We start from the raw sequence: 16,948 nt of genomic DNA, 5'->3' as shown, positions 1-16,948 counted from the left end.
AAGGCAGCAATAAAGAGACGGGTTGAGTTTGACCACTGACACCTGTGGACTCGGTTTACAGGAAAAAGGGGAGAAGAGAACGGGTTGACTGGTCTAAAGTTCATGACCTAGCACGAGGGGGCTAGGCTTGCTGAGTATTGGTGAGAGCCTATGGTCTTAAAGACAGAATGACCATATGGGCCCCCTGTGGAGGCGGAGTGAGGCAGCCACACGGAGTTGACCTTGTGGTTAGCAGCCCAGTGCTTGCTTGACAGCACCAGCTCCGGGGACAGTTTTCTGTGCTTCCCATTGGTTCTCAAACCTATCAAGAGACCACCTACACTAGAACAATTTAGTGTGCTTCATAAGAATACAGATTGTTAACTCAATCCTGAGCAGTGAATCTGAATCATTTGGGTCAGAGGTCAGTTAACTAGGACTTGTGGTTGTCCTGTGAACTGAGAACTCCTGCCTCAGGTGCACTGTGAACATTAATAGTCTATATTAAACTATGTCAGTGGATAGATTATATCACCATATTAAAGCTCCCTAAAGTAAGGGGTTATGTCTAGATGATTTTGATTCTCTGATTTATACTGAAAATCATTTCCTTCAGTCAATAACTCATAGGTTTTACTTATAATTTGCATACTTGTCTAAAAATAGGGATTATAAAACTCAGTTATGTAATTCCCTGACAAAGTATATGATTGTTATCTGAAAATATATTCGTATCCCAAAAAGTTACCAGAATATTTTTATCCAAATGATTTTGTATTCTCAAGAAATTTTTGAGGGGAACTGATAGCAACGATGGATGTTTCCACCCCACCTCGGATGGGGGCAAATAATGGAAATGCGGGTGAAGGGGATACAGTGGATGGTGTAAGATATGGAAACAAAAAAGGGAGAAATTCACCTTTTCTGTTTGTAGTGGAGCTGTTATTCTTGTGGGATGGCAAACGGTGTCTACTACCTGTGTTAAATGTCATGCCACTCTGCTTCTGCACCTCCGCGGTCGGCAGCTTATTCCCCACCAGGTGCCACTCCTTTACCAAAGCACCAGGCTGTCTCTCCCCACTCCTCAGGCCCCACACCTCAAATCGGGAAAGAGTACACAGGGGCCTATCAATTGCATTGGTTTATTGTTCTGAAATTGGTTCTTATTGTATGTCCATGTATTAATGTGGAAATAATCTGAACCTCTCAGATTTCTTTGAAATTTGTTTAGTGAAATAATACTTTATTGGGTTTATGTGAAAGTTTACAAAGTAAATTAGGTTCCCAGTTAATATTTTTAATGCAAATTGTTCCATAACATTGGTTATATTTTTCACAAAATATCAACATTTTTGTTATTTCTATTCTGTTTGTTCTTTTTCAATTAATTGAACTTCCTTGCGTCTTCCTACCATCTGATTTTTGCTTTAGGGTAAATGTTTATCATTTGGTTGATTACGTACGGGAGCTCAGCACTCAGGGGTGAGATTGTTTGTTATTAGAGAATGTATTGATTGATGAAACGTGGCCTCCAGGAGTGACTTCTGCTTCAAGGTCAAATGGAGTTCCTTTAGGCGATCAGTCCAATAAAGGAATTTGAATTTTGTTCTTCCTTTTTCTCCCGTTTTATATGACATCTACTTGGATGGAACGGTAGGTCAGTATAAGGCATCATTTAGTTCTGAGCTCAGGATAAATGAAGTGATGGTTCCTGTGGACAATTAGACTGTGGACTAGTTTCTTCTTTGAGTCTTTGGTTTCTTTAATTCTCTGGTGTCTTGAGTTGGATTCTTGGAAGCTTTTAAAGGACAGGTGCTACTCACCAAACTAGGAGGGAGACAATTAACTTCAAGAACTATGTATGTCAATTGACTAAGTTTGTCCCACAGAACTATGGTCCCATAGTTTTTTAAATCGCTTTATTAGGGGCTCATACAACTCTTATCATAATCCACACATACATCAGTTTTGTAAAACACATCTGTATATTCATTGCCCTCATCATTCTCAAAACATGTGATCTCTACTTAAGCTCCTGGCATCAGGTCCTCATTTTCCCCCTCCCTCCCTGCTTCCCCTCCCCCTCCCTCATGAACCCTTGATAATTTATAAATTATTATTTTGTTATATCTTGCCCTGTCCGACGTCTCCCAAGTTCACCCACTTTTCTGTTGTCCATCCCCCAGGGAGGAGGTCACATGTAGATCCTTGTAATCGGTCCCGTAGTTTTTAACTGAACAATTTAACCAAGGATTTGTTCAATTCTGAAAGGTGTGTGGAGATGCCTAGACAATGTCTGTAACAGTGCCTGCGCTTTTTCCTTCTAAATTGTGTTTATGGTTTTGTGGTTCTTGAGAAGACACACAGCAAACCATATACTGTTGGGTTTCTACATGTATGACAGTTTCTACATGTATGAGAGCCTCTACATGTAGAGAAACTGATGACATGCTTCCAGCTGTGGGAGCATTAGCACCCTTCTTTTCTGAGTTGTTCCTTCCTTAGTAATACACACCCACTCCCCTCGAACTTTTCTACTTAATCTTTGTAGTTACTGTTCGCAATGTGATTCCATATAGGTCGTTCTCAAAAGAGCATCATGCTCAAGTTCATGAAGCTCACTACAAGGAGATTTTAAGATGGTGCTCGGGGATACTTTGGTTTCAGTCTTTAAAATTATCTCAGGGCAATGGTTCCAGAGCTTTATCCCTCTTCTTGGCTCCAGAAAGACTAGACTCTAGGAGAGTTTGAAATTCTGCTTGGTTTTTGTTTTGTTTTATTGAGTTGTAGGACAGGATTCTTCTATAAAATCCATGACCAAATTGTGCAGTAATGAGAGGGGGGCACCAGCCCAGTTTCTGGCCTCAAAGGGAGGCAGTTGTTTAGAGAGGTAATTAGCCAGACCCTTCATATCAGCCTACGTCCAGTTCTTTCTCTCCCTCTGTTTCTCTGGGTCAATAGAGCTACATTATCGTGCCTTGGATGACTGCTTGCAAGCTTTAAAGAGTCCAGAGGGTATTCAGTGAAGCGGGAAGTAAATCAGTAGCTCTGCACACTTTACCAGGCAAAATGAACAACAACAACTACTGGGATGTTCCATGAAACCATGTCCCTAAACCTCCAAACTAAGGAACCAAATATCAGTTTTGATTGAATATAAGCAGGGTCAGCAGCTACTCTTATTTAACTTGTTATTGTAAACATACTTCTTGTACAACGTTTGCCAATTCTACTTTTACAGCTATATAAATCATTGACAGCAATTACAATAATTGGGTGTGCAACGTACCCGTAATCAATTCTATTGTTTTATTCAATCCTTCCCCCCTCCTTCCTGCCTCTGGTAGCCACTAGTAAACTTTGGTGTTTATATATTTGCCTTTTCTTTCTTGTAAGTGAAGTCATACAGTATTTATCCTGTAATTGGCTTATTTTGCTCAGCTTAGTTCCTCAAGTTCCACGCATACGTAGCATGTATTAAGACTTCTCCTAAAGGCTGAGTAGTATTCCTGTATGAGGGGGTACAAAAAGTACATCACAGGAAAAAGCTCCTCTGGGCAGACCTTTCGTAGTAGGCTTTTCCCCTTGCTAGGACAGCATCTACTTGTTCTGAGTTAGTGCACCCAGTAGCATCTCTTGGGAAGCTTCTCTCTGATCACAGTGAATTTTTTTCATAAAGCTGTTTTGCTCTAATCTCGTTTTCTTTCTTTTTTTTGTGTGATGGCTGGTTTAAGAGAACAGTGTGTGGCTGTGAAATTTGTTTCCTCCTTGGGGAAAAATGCGGCAGACACTGTTGTGATGTTGCACACAGCTTATACGGAGAGCACTATGGGAAAAACTCGTGTACAAGTGGTTTGCTCGTTTCAAAAAAGGTGAAATGTTGACTGATGACAAACCTTGTTCTGCATGTCCATCAACTTCTGAAAGAGACAAAAATGCCAAATTGTGGGGCATTTGGTGTTCGTTTCACCAGCTCACACTGTTGACTAAGCTTTCTATTTAGAGGTTCTGAAAAGATTGCATAACAGTGTGCAACAAAAAAGGCCTGATTTGTGGCAGATGGGGGATGGGTTTTGCCACCACGATAATGTACCTGCTCATGCAGCCATCTCAGTGCACCAGTTTTTAGCTAAAAGAGCATGCCTCTCTCGCCCCATGCACCTGGCTCACCTGACCTCACTCTGAGGGACTTCTTTTCATTTCCACGAATGAAAAGGGGCATGAAAGGCCAGCAATTTGATGATGTAGAAGAAATGAAGAAAAAACTAAGGAAGTGCTGTCAGCCACCCAAATAGGAGTTTGAAAAGGGTTTCCAAGGAAGGAATGGCAGATTTGTCAAATGTATTAAGTATAATGGAAAGTACTTTGAAAGTGATAGGTGTCTTGTCAAAAAATTAAGTACACAGCTTTGGAAAATTTTTGTTTCTTTATGGGGGTTCTATATATATGCATGCATTTATATGTGTATATATACATACACAGCACGTTCTTGATATAAATCTGTGTGTGTGTGTGTGTGTGTACATACATAACAGAGCTCATACAGCTGTAGAAGTAGGTAAGGACAGTGTGGCTTTAAGTCAGCCAGTCAGATTTTAAACTGGAAGCTTCTCCTGACTTGAGTAGCTTCAGCTTCTATACCACAGGCTGTAGAAGTAGATGAATCTCGGGTCAGCAAATCAGGCTGTGACAGGAGAGAGAAACGAAGTCAAGGTTGGCAGGTCAGATAGCAGGTTGCTGATTGCTCTATGGATCGGCAGCCATTATGGCAGGCCGCTGGTTCAAGTACAAAGAATAAGAGACAGACAAGTCAGATACAGGACTCAGACGCAAAAAAGCCAGCAAGTGTCTCCTCAACCTCCGCTTAAATATGAATTAGGCCCCACTCTGAGTAAACTTCCTCTCAGGTGTATTGGTGCTATTACCTGAGTAAGAGGATTGTACTCCACCTTAATCTGATTAGCTGATCACAGCAGATCCCATTATGGGATACATTGTGTTATACAACATCATAGGGATTACTAGGCCTCAGTTACCAACCCCCTGAGAATTCTGATCTGGTCAAGGTGATACAAAACCTAACTATGACAGTTAGTTCTCTATTTTTGGTTGTTTTCTTTGTCACTAGCTAGAGTTTTGTTATTCTTAATGATTGTTTCAAAGAAACAACTTCTGATTTTATTGGTTCTATTATCTTTCTGTTTTTAATTTTATTTCTGAGTGATCTTTGCTATTTCCCTTTTTCTGGTACATTAAGGCTTCTTTTTGGTCTCCTCTTTCTAGTTTCTAGAATTATCCAGTTAGGCTGTTAATTGGAGATCCCTTCACCCTCTCCTTCCTGTTTATTGCTGTAAGTTTCCCTCTGCACACTGTCTTCTCTGAATATTGTATGTTGTGCTTTCATTTTCATCAGATTTTTAAAATGTGTGATTTCTCTTTTGATATTTACCGTGACCCACTATTAGTTTCATAGTATGTTAATTAATTTCCATATTTTCAGGGTTTTTTCTGTTACTGATTTCTGGTTTCACTCACTTGTGATCAGAGAAAATACTTCATATGATTTCAATTTTTAAAAATTTATCAAGACTTGCTTGGATTTGACTCAATGGCAATGGGGTAGAACAAGATCTCTCAATTTTATCTTAGTCAGTAAAATTGCTGGCATTACCCTTAATGAAGACTCTCTTTAGGATACCTGGTCATTCATTCTCCAGGAGACCTTTTGTTTCTCATCAACCTTTCCTCTTCCACTTCCAGAATTATATTTTTCCTTTCTCCTGAGGCCTGTTTTTGAGCCCATCATTTGCATATTTACTCAGTTTATGAGTGGTGTCATTGACTACTTCATTTCCGTGCAGTTTGTTATTTCTAGCTTCCAGCTACTGGATCTAATAGTTTACACACCCAGATCTGTGCCTAAATTGTGAGTAATATCCACAACAGTATCCCCAACATTCCACTCATGAGGAGGAGTCCAGGGTCCCAGCACGAGCTCCCAGATACAGTCTACCTGGTTCCCAGGGTTGGACCAATCCTCACCACTGGGATCCTGTTTGGCCTCACTTTTCACCGTTTTTCCACCTGCTATTTGCCAAGGGTTCTGCCTCCCTCCCTCCCTCGTTCTTGCTGCGTCCTCTTCTGTGGTGGGAAAGCAATAAAAGGCTGGATCATCTTCACGTGCTGGTGATCTGGTGCTTCACAGCAGATCTCCCAGAATGACCACAGTGTTCTCCTTGCATCTCCATTATTGCCCAACACGTTCACTTCCATGTGTTGCTACATAATACCCAGGCTTTCTTAATCATGCCGTGTTTTTATTTTTAAACTTCCTTGCCCCTTTATCTGAGCGTTCTCTGTTGCTGTTGATGCTTGTTTAGTTCAGTTTACATAAAAGCTCCAGCGGGTCAGTTTTGCTTTGTGTTATGTATGTGTTTTGGTGGTTCCTAAGGCTTAATAAACCAATACTAGGGAGTATCTTACAACATATAAAGAAAGATTAGCATTGAGGGTCTCAGAAACAGACCAAAACTCAACTTCAGAAAAGCTCCCTGCTTGAGCAAATCTCCCAGAATTTGGTGAATTCTTCTGTACTTGCTGAGGATTATTTGAAAACCAGCACATTGTTAGGCTCTCTCTTTTCTGGTGCTTTTGCGTAGTCAATAAAACACAAATAAGCATCTCTCTGCCATTTTATAGTTTCATCCACCATCTATCTCATGTCAGCAAGAATTCTCTTTGTATCATATCTGCTTCTGAATCCAGCTTGAATTTCTGGCAGCTCACCGTTGATGTCCTGTTGTAACCATTTTTGAAATATTTTCATCAAAATTTTACCGGCATGTGTTATCAGTGAAAATTTTATCATTTCCATTCTGTTGCATCACTTCATTTTTCTTTGGAATGGCCAGAAGTATGGATTTCTTCCAGTGGGTTGACCGGGCAGCTGTCTTCCAGATTTCTTGGTGAGTGAGTGTTTCCTGTATTTTGTCAGTTCCCAGAGCCTGGTGTTTCTCTAGTGCCTTTAATGCAGCTTGGGCTTCTTCCTTCAGTACTATTGGTTCTTGGTCCGATGCCACCTCTGGAAATGGTTGAATGTCAACCTATTCTTTTGATACCATAACTCTGTGTATTCTTTCCATCTTTATTTAAATGATTTTATTGGGGGCTCATACAACTCTTATCACAATCCATACATAAATCTATTGTTTCAAGCACATTTTTATGTTTGTTTCCTTCATCAATCTCAAAACATGTTCTTTCTACTTGAGCCTATGGTATCTGCTCCACATGTTTTCCCTCCCTCCCGCCACACCCTCCCTCATGAACACTTGATAATTTAGCACTGTCCAACATCTATCTGCCTTCACTGACTTTTCTCTTGTCCATCCTGCAGGGAGGGGTGTTATATGTAGATTCTTGTTACTGGTTCCCCCTTTTTACCCCATCTTCCTTCTACCCTCCTGGTTTTGCCACTCTCATCACTGGTCCTGAAGGGATTCCCTGTGTTTCCAGTTCCTGTCTGTATCAGTGTATATCCTGTGGGTCTAGCTGGATTTGTAAGGTAGAATTGGAATCATGATAGTGGGGGTGGGGGTTGGGGAGAGGAAGCATTTAAGAACTAGAGGAAAGTTGTATGTTTCATCGTTGACTGGCTCTTCTCCTCCCTGTGACCCTTCTGTAAGGCGTTCCCAATCTGTACTCCGCCTCATTCACAATGATTTGATTTTTTGTTCTTTGATACCTTAAACCTGATCACACAGGCTGCTGTGCTTTTTCCATGTGGGCTTTGTTGTTTCTGAGCTACAGGGCCACTTGTATACCTTCAAGACTTTATGACTTCAGATGCTATATCTTTTGATAGTCGAGCACTATCAGCTTTCTTCACCACATTTGCTTATGCACACATTTTTCTTCAGTGATCATGTCAGGAAGGTGAGCATCATGGAATGCCAATTTAACAGAACAAAATGTTCTTGCATTGAAGGAGTACTTGAGTGGAAGCCCAATGTCCATTTGCTAACTTAATACTAAACCTATAATATGTGCACATAGATCTATTTTCCCATTGTCATATATAAATATATTTACATATGTCCATGCCTGTATTTAGACCTCTGTAAGTGCCCTTTGCCTCCTGGACACCCCCTTACTGAAGGGTTGTGGAAAGTAGATGAGCCAGTCTGGGTTCAGGGTAGCAACGATGAAACATATAACTTTCCTCTAGTTCTTAATGCTTCCTTCCCACAATATCATAATCCCAATCCCACCTTACAAAGCTGGCTAGACCAGAGGATGTACATTGGTACAGATAGAAACTGGAAACACAGGGAATCAAGGGTAGATGACCCCTTCAGGACCAATGGTGAGAGTGGCGATGCCTGGAGGGTAGAAGGAATGTGGGGTGGAAAGGGGGAACCGACTACAAGAATCTACGAATAGCCTCCTCCCTTGGGGATGGACAGCAGAGAAGTGGGCAGGGGGAGATGTCAGACAGTGTAACATATGACATAATAATTTATGAATTATGAAGGATTCATGAGGGAGGGGAAGGAGGCAGGAGGGGCACAAAAGGAGGAGCCAATATTAAGGACTGAAGTAGAAGGCAAATTTTTTGAGAATGATGATGGCAACAAATGTACATATGTGCTTGACACAATGGATGGATGTATAGATTGTGATAAGAATTGTATGAGCTCCCAGTAAAATGATTAAAAAAAAGATTAAGTGACTGGTCACTACACATACACTGGGAATAGGATAAAATTTTCAATAACATTCATTCACAAAGCCAGGACTATACCTTCCAGATTAACATATGTGACAAAAAAGCAAAGAGAGAATACAAACAGTAACTATATGATAGTCCTGGGACACCATTCACAGGGTATTCCCAAAGCAAGAGATCCAGACTGAAATCCAACAAACTCAAATTCCAGAGTATTAAGATAGCAGTCATCTGCATCTTTGGACACTAGAGCACTTTGCCCTAAGTCCAAGGGAGTATGTTTTAAAGCACTTTCTTAAACCTGTTTCAGGCGAATCTAAGGTAAATCCCACTGATTTGGAAAGCCACTAAGGAGCTAATAAGGTCTAGGGGGCTTTATCTTATCAGCTCCTTAGTGACTTTCCAAATCGGATCCTTCTGATGTGGCCCATGGAGGATGTTGTGAGCCTGGAAAGAACAGAGTCTAAAATCCTAGATGACTACAGCATCCAGTCTGGATCACCAAGGACTGGATAGAAACCAGGTCAAAAGTGTCCAGTTAGGAATGTAATACCAGGCGTATTCTCTCCTTGGGTTCTATAAGTACCGTTAAGCATGTTTCCCCCCAGATGGCATCTTGCTCTACCCAGTTTATCCATCAACGAAAGTGTAATTGCCTTTTCCAAGACAGACCCGTCTCCCCCTCATGTCTTGACTTGAGTTTCCAGGATGGTTTGCTAATCACTCTCGTAGGAGTATCTATTGAATTTGGGTGACCGTAGGACAATGTTGTATGGCAGCAACTGATTGGTCGTCTCCCTCCTTCCTCCCTTCCCATCTTGAGAAATTGATCCCAGTGGAGGGGACGTGTCTTCCGTTGAAGTGGTTTGTAAGATGCAAATGTAAAGAGGGCAATATATAGTGCACGGGTACTATACTGGCTCACTACCTTGTTTGGGAGGCCAGATTTCATGACAAAAAGATGATTACATGACCCAAGAGCAGAATTCTGCCTTTATCTTGGTGTTTATCCTTATAGTAGTGTGCCAGTCTTTTTGTGATTGACTAACTTTACGAAGCATAATCATTTCCAGGCCCATCTATGTAATGGGGTGTTTCATGGTTTCATCACTGTTTTTCAGGGGCACATAATTTCAATGTGTACCAGAGTTTCTTCCTCCATTCTTTTACTGATGGGCATTTGGGCTCTTTCCAGCCTCTTGCTATTGTGAACAGTGCTACGGTGAATGTAGGAGAACACATGTCTGGGGTCTGTCTCTTACTTCTTTGGGGTATATGACAAGCAGAGGTGTTGCTGGGTCTAATGCTACTTGCTTCAGGTAGTCTCATAGCGTTCCCCACTGGTTGTAAATGTTTACAAGACTACCAGCCATGTATAAGAGTTCCAAATGCTCCACGCCCTCTCTAGCATTTGTCATTCTCTGTTGTGTGTTTCAATTGCTATTGTGAGGAGTGTACGGTAATAACTCATTGTTGTTTTGATTTGCATTTCCTGTGTGGCTAGGAAATGGTGAGCATATCTTCATGTATGTGTTAGTCATTCACAAGCCAGCTTTGGTGAATGTCTATTTTATGTCCTTTGCCCACCTTTCAATTGGACTAATTTTTTTCTTAGAAAAATTCCATAGATTTTGGTAACAAGTCTCTCGTTAGTTGTGTCATTGTTACCCCACCACCCCAATCTGTGAGTTCTCATTTTACTATTTTGATGAAATTTTTTGAGGTGCATAAGTGTTTTATTTTAGTAGGTCCCAGGCATCTGTGTTGTCTTTTGCTCTGTGTGCTTCCTTTATTAGATTTGCTAGTCCATGTATGCCCTGCAATAGACCCCTTAAGTTTCTAATTGATGATCCTGATAGTTCTGGGGTTTACATTTAGGTCTGTAATCCAGTTTAAGTTTGTTTTTGTACATGGAGTGAGGTATGGGTCCTGTTTCATTCTTCTGCAGATGGAGATCCAAGTTTTCACCCACTTTCCTGTTGCCCATCCTCCAGGGAGGAGGTTATATGTAGATCACTGAGGGGTCTACGGGGCCATCCCCAATCAAAGCCAAACTGACAACCCCGCCTCCATTTCCCCTAGAAGTATGCGCTACAGAGGACAACACTTAGCCTACAGGTTGGGGAGAGGGGCTGGCCCGCCATGCCCATATGGAAGTGTAAACCCAAAGGAAAAAGGGAGTGAGGGTTTAGACTGGATACTGGCACACCAAGTCCTGAGGAGGACGGCCCTGCATGCTGCTGCTAAGGCACAGAGAGGACTGTAGGGCTGACAACAGCTTGAGACATGGTGTCCCCTCACTGGAACATATTGTGAATGAGGACAATACTCGGGACACCCAGCAGGGAGTGAGTCGGGCCTGACCATCCCCACAATGGGATGAACCAGGAAGGAAACAGAACAGATCAGCAATGGGAGCATTGCCAAGCCACGAAGCCCTTGAAGTGTCCCCACAATAGATTTCAGGCTAGGAGGGGCAGTTCTCAGAACCCCTCTAGACTGGTGGGGAGATAATCATAAAGGTCAGCAGACAGATTTGGAATTTTGTATGTGTTTTCAGGGGGGTTTTCTAGGTTTCCCCCCTTTTTTTGTTTTCCCTTTTTATTCAGTCTTTTGTTTTCTTTTTGCTTTGTCTCTTTTATTGCTTTGCCTACCAATATAAGATAGGTTTGGGAAGAAAGCCCAAGGAGAAAGTAAAGGGACCGGCATTTCTGGAGGCACTTGGGAGAGGAGACAGTGGGAGGAAAGGAGTGGTGAGCAAACGATGCCATAGACAGGAAACAACTAGGGAATTAAAAGGAACAACAAGGAGGACATAGAGATCCTGGTGGTGGTGGTGGAGCAACGGCAATCTAGCTGAGAGAAGAAGGGCACGCATGATGTTGGGAAAGGAGGAAGGTAAAAAGAAAACAGGAACGATCTAGGAAGCAAATCTAAGGATACAGGAATAAACATAGGTGTGCACTTATGAAAATATATTAATAAAAATCGAGGTATTGGCCTATGTACATATATTTACATAGCGATAAATTAAGGAAGTGGATGGACTTTGGGCCTCTGCTTAAGCCCTCCCTCAACACAAGAACACTTTGTTCTAACAACCCAGCATTCAGTGATGCTCACCCTCCCAGCATAATAGCTGAAGGCAAAATGAATGCATAAGCAAATGAGGTAAAGAAAGCTGATGATGCCCAGCTATAAAAAGATAAAACATCTGGGTTCTTAAAAAACTGATGGTAAACTTGCAGCCATCTAGCAAAGAAGCAACAAATCCCATATGAAAGGGCCCTAGCCTGTAAGATCATGAGGTGTTGACAGAATCAGGTAGGCACCAGAAGACTGCAAACAAACAAAAACCCCCATATTGTTTAGGATAAAGGGGTTGGAGCAGAGCCCCAAAACCCATCTGTAGACGGGAGGACATACCCTCACAGAAGGGTCACAACAAAAGGATGAGGCAACCAGAGCACAGTATAACACTAATGAAATGTACAACATACCTCTGTATCTTTAAGGCTTCCTCACCCCCCTCTATCATGATCCCAGTTCTGCCAATCAGTTGTGCGTAGGCAAGAGCATGTATACAGGTACAGATAAAGGATCATGACACACAGAATCAAGGTCAGACCAACCTCTCAGGAACAGAAACCGAAGGGTACCAGGAGGGTAGATGGAAGGTAGGGGTAGAAAGGGGAAACGGATCACAATGATTGCTGTATAATACTGCTCCCCAGGGGGGTAAACAACATAAATGTGGTGAAGGGACACAGCACTCAGTATAAGATAGGAAATCAAGGGGTCACGAGAGTGGGAGTGTAGGAAAAGAGAAGAATTGAACCAAGAGTTCAAAAAGAAAGTAACTGTTTAGAAAATGATGGCAACAAATGATAGTGGTATAAATGAGCTTGATACAATTGATGTCATGGACTGTTAGAAGAGCTGTGAGGTAGTTAGTTTGCTGTGACAAGCTGGCCGATAAACACATGTGGGGCGAATTGAAAGGGAGAGGGATAAGTGGTTCAGGGATCCACGCCTTTCTAATGCTGGGGTGCCTTGCTTTATGATGGTCAGATCCGGATGCAGCTCCCTTAGCCAGTTCCCTGCTTTAGCTCCCAAGAATAATTTCCTGAAAGACATCCCTGAGGAGAAGCCACATGGACCTAGTAGACACGATGCCGGTGCAGAGATGCTTACACATTCACTGAATCGGCTTTCCTCCTCCAGTCAACATCATGGTGTCTGGTTTGTGAGATGGAGGAGGACTTTGTGGTTTGATACTGGATAAAGGGGTTGAGGGATTAATTTTGGACTTGTGGGTTTTGGCAGGACAGGTTTGGGATTTTTGCTTGATGCACACTATATATAAACTATATAAAGCACTTTATATAAACTATATAAAACTCTCCCTTAGACATGAGTTTCACTGTAGTTCTTTCCCTAAAGTACCCTGACTAACACATTGTGGTACCTTAGCAGTGGTGTACTGGAGAAACTAGCCATAAGATGGAGAGTAGATGTTTGTCTGACCTCTCCCTCATGGTAGTTTTCCTTCTCTGTCTAGCCAGTGGTCAGACAAAGCCACCCTATATTCAATAGATTACTGGGGAAACTATGGGAAGTATGAGAGCAGAAAGTTTGTAAGCCCACTTGCTTTGAGCCAACAAAATTTGATCTTTACATGGGCTTAGGAAACACCTTAGAAGACAGCTATGCAGAGAATTGATTTATATGCGAAACAGTGCTTTCCTGTACTCAGGAACCACAAGTCTTTGCCAACACTAAAAAAATCTGGGAGTACAAAGAAAATACCTCCCAGGGAATGGGTGTAAAAGGGAGCTTATGAGCAGGCTGACGGTTTGCAAGGTGACCACGTGAATCTACTTGCTCAGTAGAAGTTGGAGAAATGTAGTAATAAAAACACTAATTGAGTTTGGCCTCTGACACTTGTGTATTTGGTTTACAGGAGAAATGGAGAATATGAGAGTGAATCAACAAAAATTCATGATCTAGCATGAGTAACCCAAGCTTCTTGAATATTGGAGAGAGCTCATGGTCTACAAGCAAGGTGATCGGTGGACACCGTAGAGCTGAGGAAGGCATGGGTTGACCAGAACCCTAACAGATGGCGGATTTTCGAGGCTGTGAACTGGTGTGGATCATGGCTGACTTTATGAATGGCTTCTTCGGTTTTGACTTTGTTGATGGACGCAAAATTCAATAGGTTCCTATTGGAATGAAGATTTATTCAGGTCGAAAATGATTTTTTCCTCTGAGAAAAGGTTTGATCTAAGAGGGCCGTAGATTAAGCAAACAGCGAAAATATGAGGTACAAGTGCACGGAGTAGATGGCTTAAAAACATTCCAGAGGGAGGAACATAATCAGAGGCTTATAGAATTAAGTTATTGGTGTCACGTAATTTCAATTCTGAATGGGTGCCAGGATGGCAAGTTTGGATATAGTTCGTGGATTGTGCCAACCTGGGCGATACACACGTGCGGTTAAATGAAGGGCGGAGGGATCAATGGCTCCTTGAGCATTGCCATTCTAGTTGGGTCTCTTCATTTCTGAATGTGGGAGCAGGGTGCAGCTGCCTCAGCTTCTTACCTGCTTTAGCTGTCAAGGCTCCTTTCCGGCAAGACGTCCCTGAGCCGAAGACACATGGACCTACCCAGAGGAAGGCCGGGCTGTTGGAGTAGCCGTGCAGATATGCTGACATATCCAATGCCCACGCTGCTCTGCTTACACATTCAATGCCTCAGCTCTCCTCCCTCAGCCAGCAACATATCGTCTGTTTTGAAAGATGGAGGAGGACATTGCAATTGGTGTTGGACATGTGGGTTAATGGGTTATTGTCGGACTTGTGGGTTTGGACCACACTGCTTTCGGATGTCTGCTTGATGAACACTTAACCTTGATATATGAGTCTCACTTAGACATGAGTTTCTGTGCCCCTGTTTCTCTACGAGAGCCAGAGTCACAAATAGGATACCTAGCAGTGCGGCAATGGAAAAACTCATCTTAAGATGGAGAGTAGCTATTTGTTTGACCTTGCCCTCATGGTAATTCTTCTTCTTTGTCTATGTAGAGGTCAGACAAAGCTACCCTTTAGTCGGTTGTTTTCTGGGGAAAATATGGGAAGTAGGAAAAATGAAAGTTTGTAAGCCCACATGCATAGAGCCACCAAAATTGGGTGATCTTTAGCTGGGTTAAGCTACCTCTGGGAAGACTGCTGTGCAGTGAATTAGATGCCCACCAGTGCTTTCGTGTACTCAGGAACCATAAGCCTTTGCCAGAAGTTAAAATGAAATCTGAGGGTAGGGAGAAAACATCTCCCTGGACTGTGTGTTAAAGAGAGCCTGTGAGCAGGCGGAATTGCTAGCTGGGTGACCATATGGATCTTCATATGGAGTGGAGGTCGGAGAACTGCAGCAATAAAAGGACTGCTTGTGTATGGGCCCAGATACCTGTGGATTTGGTTTACCTGAAAAGGAGAAAAAGAGGGTGATTTGACTAAAGTTCACCACGTCGCATCAGGAGCCCAGGCTTGTTGAACATTAGCGAGAGCCCATGGTCTACAAGCAAGGAGACCGGTGGACACCCCGTGGAGGCTGAGTGAGGTAGCTGGCACGGGTCGACCAGAAGCCCACTATAGGGCGATTTTGGAGACAGTGAACTGGTGCCTAAGAGTGCTGACTTTATGCACGGCCTGTCCGGCTTTGATTTTGCCGATGGACACAGACTTTGAAAGGTTCCTATTGGAATGAAGATTTCTTCATAGCGAGCAATGATTGTTTCCTCTGAGCACTGGTTTTATATTAGTGGGCCATAGATAAAGTGGATAGCTAAAATTTGGCGTATAAAGACACAGAGTAGTTGGCTTACAAACTTTCCGAGTGGGGGAACATTCCATAAGTTTTAGAATTAAGGTCTGATGTAACTTAATTCCATGTTGGGTTTAAAGAATTTGAAACGGGTGCCTGGTTCGCAAATGTGAATTTAGTTCGTGGATTGTGCCAACCTGGGCGATACACACGTGCGGTTAAATGAAGGGCGGAGTGATCAATGGCTCCTTGATCATTGCCATTCTAGTTGGGTCTCTTCATTTCTGAATGTGGGAGCAGGGTGCAGCTGACTCAGCTTGTTCCCTGCTTTAGCTGTCAAGGCTCCTTTCTGGCAAGACGTCCCAGAGCCGAAGACACATGGACCTACCAAGAGGAAACCCGGGCTGCTGGAGTAGCCATGCAGAGATATGCTGACATATCCACTGCCTAGGCTGCTCTGCTTACACATTCACTGCCTGGGCTCTCCTCCTTCAGCCAGCAACATGTCCAATGTTTTGAAAGATGGAGGAGGACATTGCAATTGGTGTTGGACATGTGGGTTAATGGGTTATTGTCGGACTTGTGGGTTTGGACCACACTGCTTTCGGATGTCTGCTTGATGAACACTTAACCTTGATATATGAGTCTCACTTAGACATCAGTTTCTGTGCCCCTGTTTCTCTACGAGAGCCAGAGTCACAAATAGTATACCTAGCAGTGGGGCAATGGAAAAACTCATCTTAAGATGGAGAGTAGCTATTTGTTTGACCTTGCCTCATGGTAATTCTACTTCCTTGTCTATCCAGAAGTCAGACAAAGCTACCCTGTACTCGGTTGTTTTCTGGGGAAACTATGGAAAGGTGGAATAATGAAAGTTTGTAAGCCCACTTGCTTTGAACCACTAAAATGGGGTTATCTTTAGATGGGTTTAGACCACCTCTGGGTAGACAGCTATGCAGTGAAATAGATGCCCACCAGTGTTTTCTTGAACTCAGGAACCATAAGCCTTTGCCAGAAGTTAAAAAAACATCTGGGAGTAGAGAGAAAACATCTCGCAGGGACTGTGTGTTAAAGAGAGACTGTGAGCAGGCTGAATTGCTTTCTGGGTGACCTCGGGGATCTACATATGGAGTGGAGGTCGGAGAAATGCAGCAATAAAAGGACTGCTTGCGTATGGGCACGGATACCTGTGGATTTGGTTTACCTGAAAAGGAGAACACGAGGGTGACTCGAGTAAAGTTCACCATGTGCATCAGGACCCCAGGCTTGTTGAATAGAGCGAGAGCCCATGGTCTACAAGCAAGGTGACCGGTGGATACCCCATGAAGGCTGAGCGAGGTCCCCGGTACGGGTCGACAAGAAGCACACCAGAGGACGATATTGGAGACTGTGAACTGGTGCCTAAGAGTGCTGACTTTA

The 16,948-nt window shown here is 42.8% G+C and overlaps 1 protein-coding gene across 2 annotated transcripts in view; it reads left to right on the top strand.

Moving 5' to 3' along the window:
• The window catches only part of LOC142436502 (thyrotropin-releasing hormone-degrading ectoenzyme-like), a 283,596-nt gene that overhangs the window by 100,345 nt on the left and 166,303 nt on the right, over positions 1 to 16,948 (top strand). The window contains exon 7 of one of the 2 annotated variants that reach the window (XM_075540113.1): positions 13,671 to 14,210. The exons of the other annotated variant lie outside the window; for it this stretch is intronic. Within the exon in view, the coding sequence (XP_075396228.1) occupies positions 13,671 to 13,722 (52 nt within the window). The 3' untranslated portion in view covers positions 13,723 to 14,210. Of the gene's footprint in view, positions 1 to 13,670; positions 14,211 to 16,948 lie in introns of those variants that run through there. 2 annotated transcript variants of the gene reach the window in all.

Source organism: Tenrec ecaudatus, unplaced genomic scaffold, assembly GCF_050624435.1.
Source record: "Tenrec ecaudatus isolate mTenEca1 unplaced genomic scaffold, mTenEca1.hap1 Scaffold_370, whole genome shotgun sequence".
NCBI classification, from domain to species: domain Eukaryota; kingdom Metazoa; phylum Chordata; class Mammalia; order Afrosoricida; family Tenrecidae; genus Tenrec; species Tenrec ecaudatus.
This window is presented reverse-complemented; position numbering and strand designations above follow the sequence as displayed.